Source organism: Bidens hawaiensis, unplaced genomic scaffold (assembly GCF_021521415.1).
Source record: "Bidens hawaiensis isolate Kalapana, Puna unplaced genomic scaffold, B.hawaiensis_p1.1 tig00008219_1, whole genome shotgun sequence".
In the NCBI taxonomy this organism is placed as follows: Eukaryota; Viridiplantae; Streptophyta; class Magnoliopsida; order Asterales; family Asteraceae; genus Bidens; species Bidens hawaiensis.
The window spans coordinates 140,115-147,546 of record NW_027491584.1 but is presented as its reverse complement, the minus strand read 5'-3'; the positions used below and the strand labels follow the sequence as shown (position 1 = coordinate 147,546).

The following is a 7,432-nucleotide window of genomic DNA, read 5'->3' as shown; positions in this document are numbered from 1 at the left end:
CTCAAAACATTTATGATTTATGAACACCGATTTTTACTATATGTGGTAAAATCTCTAAAAGTAATGGACATTTTGTTATATCATATTTTTCAGTAAGTTGTTTGTTTTTCTAATTAACATAAACTAAAGTGAAATGATAGTTTTGATGGTCTATAGTGATGTTTTAGAGCTAAGCGAGCTTCGTTTAAGGAGTTGCTATTGGTATATAACCCTCATTTCTCTACACCAAGACCACACCAGTTCATATGGGTTATGTGATCTGTATGATGTCTGATCTAACAAATAGTCCACCGTCCATGTCACTTCTGTCATCAGGCATGTTGTCTATCTAACTCATACGACCTGACTTGACCTTCTAATCAAATAATCATGACTTCATAGTTCATACGCCCAAATTAAAACAAAGACATATCAAATAAGGCAATTCTTATTAGATTTTCATAGGTCATACGGCCATATGAAAACAAAGAAATGGGTATCGAATAAGGTTTTTCTTATTTTATTTTGATAGTTCATACACCCATATGAAAACAGAGAAACGAGTATCAAATAAGGTTTTTCTTACTAGATTTATTGCTACACAAATACCCGCAAAGTAGTTGACGCGACTTAAGTTTTTGTTAATTATATGATATGGCATAAGATTCCATCAAAATCTGCTATAAAAACTTTACGTTTAGTTTTTCATCACTTCACCCTACACATAAATTATTTATAAAAGTCGACCAAGTACACAAGAAGGTCCAAAATTTCTTTATACCCAAATAAACCTTAAGGCTGAGGGTAATGGGGGGTAAACGGGAGGCGCGGCCGCTGATGTGGCTCGCGAACACCGCTACACCCCTCAGGTGAGCCGGGGCGCGGTTGGCCCCCGTGGCTGGGACCGCGGGGCAAAACTAGCCGTTGGCTAGTTTGAGTTTTTAAAAATAGCCGTTGGAGGCTATTAAATGTGATTTTTTTTTTAAATTCAAACTTACTATAAATAACTACCACATTCTATAACAATAACACACCATTCTCTCTATATTTCTCTCTAATACTTTAAAAACCTCTCTAAGCTTCTCAAATTTAAAACCATGTCGGGCTCGGGTTACGGTAATATCAACACACAACCGGAGCCGGCTAAACCCGCAGAACAATCCCAAAAAGGTAAGGAGAAGAAAACCGGAGAAGCGGGATTGGTGAAGCTCGAGATAAAATTTAACGAATTGTCAAGTACCCTCCTCTCGATTAGTGAAGCTCGACATACAAAAAATCGGTTAAAGAGTTTGGCATTTCTAGCTAAAGACTTTAGCCACCTACCGCTATCCGACCAAGCAATAATGGAGGAAGAAAAAGATTATATTCGGAAGAAATTGGCGAAAAAAATAAAAATGTTATTTTTATGTATTTTAAATATATGTTTTTATTTTCCATTCTATTTATGTTTTAATGAATTATTTTAATTTATATTTGTGTGTAAAACAAAAACAAAAAAAAAATCAATCAAGCCCCGGTTCACCTGGACCACTACACCCTCTGGGGTTTGGTTGAGGGGATTGATCCTGTGCCACATCAACGCCTACGTGGCGCAAATATATTGGATCACTTGGGGCTCAACCAAGCCCCACTACCCTTAGCCTAAATGAATAATAATTGATCAAGTGATGGCCGACTCGATTATCCCAATCAAACCACATCCCTGCCTCCACGTTTATATAACAAATTCAATTCTAAAACCATTTCAGATCTAGTTAAATTACCGAATGCCATGTGCCATCCTTGCAATGACAAAGACAAGTTTTCTCTATCACACATAATCAAAATTCATCGACACATTAATGTGTCATCGAGATGAGCACACACTTCATGAAATACACTACACCTTACACCAGGGGCGTAGCTAGCCTATGGACAACGGGTTCAGCCGAACCCGTAAAATTTTTTTTAGTGTTATATATTCATTTATTTCGACTTCGAACCCGTAGAAATTTTGGCATCGAACCCGTAGAAACATTTACACCGAACCCAAAGAAACCTTGATAACGAACCTTAACCCACTTTTAAATTAACAACAGTTTGTTTGGCCCATAACATTTATTCTATAAACATAAGCCCATAACCATTTAAGATAACCAATAACCTATTACCTATACACATTTAAAGTTACGATATTGGAACCAACAAAAGTCGACTCTTCAGTTCCACCATTAGCAATCGACATGCAGATTGAGTTATGAGTGTTCGACAATCAGGCGATAGCAATCGGAATTGGAGCATCATCAGAGCAGGTATATGATGTTTATTTTTCTTTATTTAGTTTCAATGTCTCTCAATTTCTTATACATGTAGAAACTAGAAAATTATTTATGGAATAAATTTGTGATTTTGCTCTGTTAATTTGTATTTTAGGGTTTAAATAATGAAAATAGAGCGATATTTAAAAAGAAAAGTTGAAGGACTTGAATCTTCAACTTCTAGGATACGTGAATTTGTTGATTTGGACAATCTTCCTTCAGACCCGGCTAAACGAAAACCAATTTCTTCTTTTCATCCAAATCAACAAGATGAAATTAGGAGGGCATACTTACTTAAAGGGCCATGTCAACCTGAAGGTCATATATCTCCGGTAACCACGATTGGCAAGGAATCCAAGGATTCAAGAAAATTTCAAGTAAACTGGTTTGATCACAAGTCTGGGTTTGGGAGTTGGTTAGAGTATAGCGTTTCCACCGATCTTGCATATTGTTTGTATTGCTATTTGTTTAAAGAGCAATATGGAAATCATTTAGATGCGTTTGTTAACGAGGGCTTTAATAGTTGGAATAAGGGGGTAGAAAGAATGAGGCTTCATCAGGGTAAGATCAATAGTCTTCACAACAACTATGTAAAAAAAGGTGAAGATTTGCTTAGACAAGATCGATCCATACGAGCTGCCGTTGAGAAACCAACTGATAAGCAAAAGCGTAATTATCGGCTAAGATTACTTGCTTCAGTATCTGTCGCTTAAAAATTCTTGAACCAAGGATTATCTATTTGCGGACACAATGAATCAAAGGATTCTAATAATAAAGGAAATTTTAAGGAAATTTTAGAACGAATTGGAGAACTAAGTGAAGATTTTGGGAAGGTTATTTTGGGGAATGCATCAGGAAATAGCCAAATGACATCTCCAACTATTCAAGGTGAGATTAAACAATGTTTTGCACAGGAGGTTTTAAAACAAATTTTTGATGAACTAGATAATGATGTCTTCGCTTTATTAGTGGATGAATCAAGTGACGTGTCCAAAAAGGAACAAATGGCTGTGGTTATTCGATACGTTGATAAATCAGGGGTAGTTAAGGAACGACTTATTGGCTTTGTTCATGTAAGTGACACATCTTCATTATGTCTAAAATCTGCTATTGATGGTTTGTTTGCCCAACATGGATTGAGTTTGACTAAGGTTAGAGGTCAGGGCTATGATGGAGCAAGTAATATGAGAGGCGAGTTTAATGGGTTGAGAGCTTTAATTTTAAAAGAAAATGTTTCAGCATTTTATATACATTGTTTTGCCCACCAACTTCAACTAGTTGTAGCAGTTGCACACAAACACACGGGTGTTTCTGATCTTTTTGAAAAAGTAGGCTTTTTGACGAATGTCGTTTGTGCATCTTGCAAAAGACAAGATAAGCTTAGAGAATCTCAACAGAAGAGGTTGGAAGAAAAAAGAAAGAATATGGAAGAAGAGTTTGGTACCGGAAGTGGTTTGAATCAAGAATTGTCTCTTTCAAGGGCCGGAGATACACGGTGGAGTTCACATTATAAAACACTAGATCGATTGGTTACCTTATATCCATCCGTTATGGAAGTTCTTGAGTATATTGAACAAACCGCTAAAACTATTGGTCATTCAAACCAAGCGGATAAACTTCAAGCTGATATGAAAAAATACGATTTTGTGTTTTATCTACACTTGATGAGGCGTATTTTAGATACCACAAACATTTTGTCCAGAAGTCTTCAAAAGAAAGAACAAGATTTGGTGAATGCAATATCTTTGATTAAATCGACTAAGCGGCAACTCGAGTCTTTAAGATTACATGGGTTTAATTCATTCATTGAGGAAGTTAACTATTTTTTTGAAAAACATGAGCTTGAAATAGTGAACTTGAAGGATCCATACATTAACCCAAAAAAGCCAAGATAGAAGACAAACATCACATTGCGCCACTACTATGAATATGACTGTTTCAACACGGTGCTAGATATGCAAATCCAAGAGTTTGAAAACCGTTTTAGTGAGGTAACTTGTCTAATTTCATTTTTAGTATGAGTAGTTTAAGCCCATGTTATAGTTCTTGTCCATGTGATTGTTCTCTCTCTGTTTTATTTTTTCAGGAAACATCTGAATTAATAACTTGTATAAGTAGTTTGAGTCCATGTGATGGTTTTCGTGGGTTCCATATACCAAAGCTACTGCGATTGGTTGATATGCATCCCTATGATTTTGATGAAAAGGATAAAGATAGACTCCGTACGGAACTCGAAGTCTATATTGATAATTTGAAAGAAGATACAAGGTTTGCCAACTTAAACAGCATATCTAGTCTGGTGCAATTGATGGTTGAAACAAAGAAACACAATAATTTTACGTTGGTTTACCGATTATTAAAGTTAGCTCTCGTTTTACCTGTCGCGACTGCAACTGTTGAGAGATGCTTTTCAGCAATGAAGTACATCAAATCCGATTTGCGTAATCGGATGGGTGATGAACATTTAAGTGAGAGTTGCATTTGTTTTGTTGAAAAAGATTTGCTTAGAAAAATTTCAATTGATGATGTAATGGATAGGTTTCAGAAAATGAAACCCCGTAGAATGCAACTTTAATGAATTTCTGTTGACTTTTAATATCGAATGACATGTTTTGTATTACAATTTTTGCATTCTAATTTTATTTTTGCTATTTTTATTATATGACACGATCCGAACCGTTTAGTCGGACTGGTCAGAAATAGTGATAGAAAATTTCTATTGACAATTGGTCGTCTGTCTCTTGAAAATTTCCGAACCCGTAGGAAGAAAATCCTGGCTACGCCATTGCCTTACACACTATAATACTCTAAAGACAAGATTTTTACAACACTGATTATGCTTATCTTCATTGGCTCTCTAGTCCTTAATGGTTTGATTTAGTTGTTTGTATTGTTTCATATTGTCATCATGTTCAATTTAGATTTGTTCGTTTGGTTTTGTATTACAATTCTTAATAATCTTGCCAAATTGGTAGAGATTTAGGGGTTGTTTGTTTACATCTGAATGAAAACATTCAGATAAAAACATCTGATTCATTCAGGCTTTAGATTGTTTGGTTTCAGACGAAAAAACATCTGAACGGTTAAAATTGGGTCTGAATCATTCAGACTCAATATTGTTGTTGAATGGAACAGAGGCTCATTCAGATCTGGCTCATTCAAATCTGAATGAACCAAACAACCCTTTAGGGTAGATATTCTTTATAAGTAAGTTGTTTACATCTCTATTGATCATGTTTGTTGACAACCATAACTACAAAACTAAACAAAACCATAAACCTTCAACAAATTTAACCAAAACATCACAAAAACCCAACCCACAATTATTTTACTGAACTTAGATATCACAATCATACATAAAACTATCGTCTAAACAACACGTTACCCGTTACTACATTTAGTTCCTGACTCGACCATTGACCGCTTTGTCGCCTGCCTGCCCACTATCCAGGCTTGCATTGTTTCTTCCATCTCGGGATGAGGCAACAGCCCTTTCGACTTCATTTCTAAATAATACTTATACGCTTCCTCCAACTTCCTATTCAAAAAAAGCCCGTTAACCAACGCCACATAAGCACTCCTATCCGGGTCAAGCCCGTTTCTAACCATCTCATCCCATAACCTCCACACATTCTCAAAATCATCCCATCTACAAAACTTCCTAATCAACATCGTATACGTATCATGATTCGGGCAACACCCCATTTGATTCATCTTTTGCAATATCAAAAGCGCCTCTTTAGACGTCCTACACGCGCAAAAAAAAGCATGGTATGTTTGAACAGTAGGCGTCAACCCTCTTTGAAGCATTTCATCAAACACCTTAAACGCATCCGAAGATTTCCCCTTTTTACAAAGAGGCATAATCAACGAGTTGTAAGTAACCACATTCGGATGAATCCCGTTTTCCTTCATCGACTTCATAATCTCACGCGCTTCAGTTTCAAGCACGGATTTACAAAACGCGTGAATCACACCGTTGTAAATCCTTATATCCGGTTTCACATCCGAACCTTTCAACTCGTTAAAAATCTTTATCACTTCTTTAACTTCATTACATTTAGAATAACAAGTAATAATCGTCGAATACGATACAACATCCCTCGGGACCCCTTTATTACACATCTCCCACCACACCCTTCGTCCCTCGCGTGGACTACAAATAACGTTACACCATCCGTTAAGAATAATATTATAACTCTTCGTTGTCAAAGCGTACACGTCTTCGTTACGTTTCAACAAAACCTCGGCCTCCTTAACGTTTTTGTACCGACAAAGTGCGGATAAAAGGTCATGAAACTCGTGATCATTGACTCGAAAATTAAACCGTTTATACGCGTAAAACGTTTTAATAGCATTGTCTACATCATGAACAGCTGAATACCTTCTGATCATGATCAACAACGTTTGCGGTGTCACCATTCCGCCTTTGTTCATTTCACTAATTACCGCCCACGCCGCATTGAACCGTCTCATTTTCCCCAAAATCAAGATCACGCAATGGTAGTCACAATACGAATGCGCGTAATTCGGTTGTATTCGGACCCATTGGAAAAACGTAAACGAAGCTTTCCAATTATTCCTCACCTGGGAAAGAACTTCTGTTACCAATTCCGGCGAGGCTGCCACGTTACATTTCGCAAGATTCGACCTCACAGACGCAAAATCTCGACCCGGGGGTCCGATTATGTCCATTATTAACTTCAGTTTTGCATCAATTTCATGTCTTTTGACAGAATCTTTGGGCAAAAGTATGTCATCATCGGAATCTGGGGTTCTTAAATTAAGGGGTTTAATTGAGAAATTGTGCAAGGGGTTTGATGGATTAACATGTTGAGATAAGATTTGGGATGAACTGAAATTGAACTGATAATAATAATCGGCTTAATTTTGTTCTGTATTTCCACATTGTTTAATTTGGGAATGGAAGCATGACGGTGTCATGAGGGTGATTGGGTGAAGTGGGTTTGAGTCGAAGGAAGCAATATGCGTACATGAGCAGAAGTAGAGTTACGAGAAACAAAGTACAGAAACACATACCAGGTGTTCGATGAAATGCCCCAGAGAGAACTGCTGCTGTTTTTCTATAAAACCTTAGACGGAGTTCTTGCCTCTTTAGTCTTTCCGCAAGTATTTAAGTAACATTATTTTTATTA

At 36.7% G+C, this 7,432-nt stretch overlaps 3 protein-coding genes across 3 annotated transcripts; 2 read left to right on the top strand and 1 right to left on the bottom strand.

Moving 5' to 3' along the window:
- Nucleotides 1–2,401: 2,401 nt before the first annotated feature.
- LOC143637336 (uncharacterized) lies at nucleotides 2,402–4,171 on the top strand. Its single transcript, XM_077104751.1, has 2 exons — nucleotides 2,402–2,945; nucleotides 3,006–4,171. The coding sequence occupies exons 1-2, from the start codon at nucleotides 2,402–2,404 to the stop codon at nucleotides 4,169–4,171; spliced, it is 1,710 nt and encodes a 569-aa protein (XP_076960866.1).
- A 60-nt stretch (nucleotides 4,172–4,231) lies between these two features.
- LOC143637335 (uncharacterized) lies at nucleotides 4,232–4,851 on the top strand. Its single transcript, XM_077104750.1, has 2 exons — nucleotides 4,232–4,267; nucleotides 4,363–4,851. Exons 1-2 carry the CDS (start codon nucleotides 4,232–4,234, stop codon nucleotides 4,849–4,851), a joined length of 525 nt encoding a protein of 174 aa, XP_076960865.1.
- Nucleotides 4,852–5,615: 764 nt separating this feature from the next.
- Nucleotides 5,616–7,422, bottom strand: LOC143637273 (pentatricopeptide repeat-containing protein At5g15010, mitochondrial-like). Its single transcript, XM_077104705.1, has one exon. The coding sequence runs from the start codon at nucleotides 6,969–6,971 to the stop codon at nucleotides 5,658–5,660; it is 1,314 nt and encodes a 437-aa protein (XP_076960820.1). The 5' UTR covers nucleotides 6,972–7,422; the 3' UTR covers nucleotides 5,616–5,657.
- Nucleotides 7,423–7,432: the final 10 nt, after the last annotated feature.

Bases quoted from the DNA above. Each gene is read 5' to 3' on its own strand.
- LOC143637336 (XM_077104751.1), top strand. From the start codon at position 2,402: ATGAAAATAGAGCGATATTTAAAAAGAAAAGTTGAAGGACTTGAATCT. The intron at 2,946-3,005 runs GTAATTATCGGC...TCTTGAACCAAG, and splicing joins ACCAACTGATAAGCAAAAGC to GATTATCTATTTGCGGACAC.
- LOC143637335 (XM_077104750.1), top strand. From the start codon at position 4,232: ATGCAAATCCAAGAGTTTGAAAACCGTTTTAGTGAG. The intron at 4,268-4,362 runs GTAACTTGTCTA...TTATTTTTTCAG, and splicing joins TTGAAAACCGTTTTAGTGAG to GAAACATCTGAATTAATAAC.
- LOC143637273 (XM_077104705.1), bottom strand. From the start codon at position 6,971: ATGGACATAATCGGACCCCCGGGTCGAGATTTTGCGTCTGTGAGGTCG.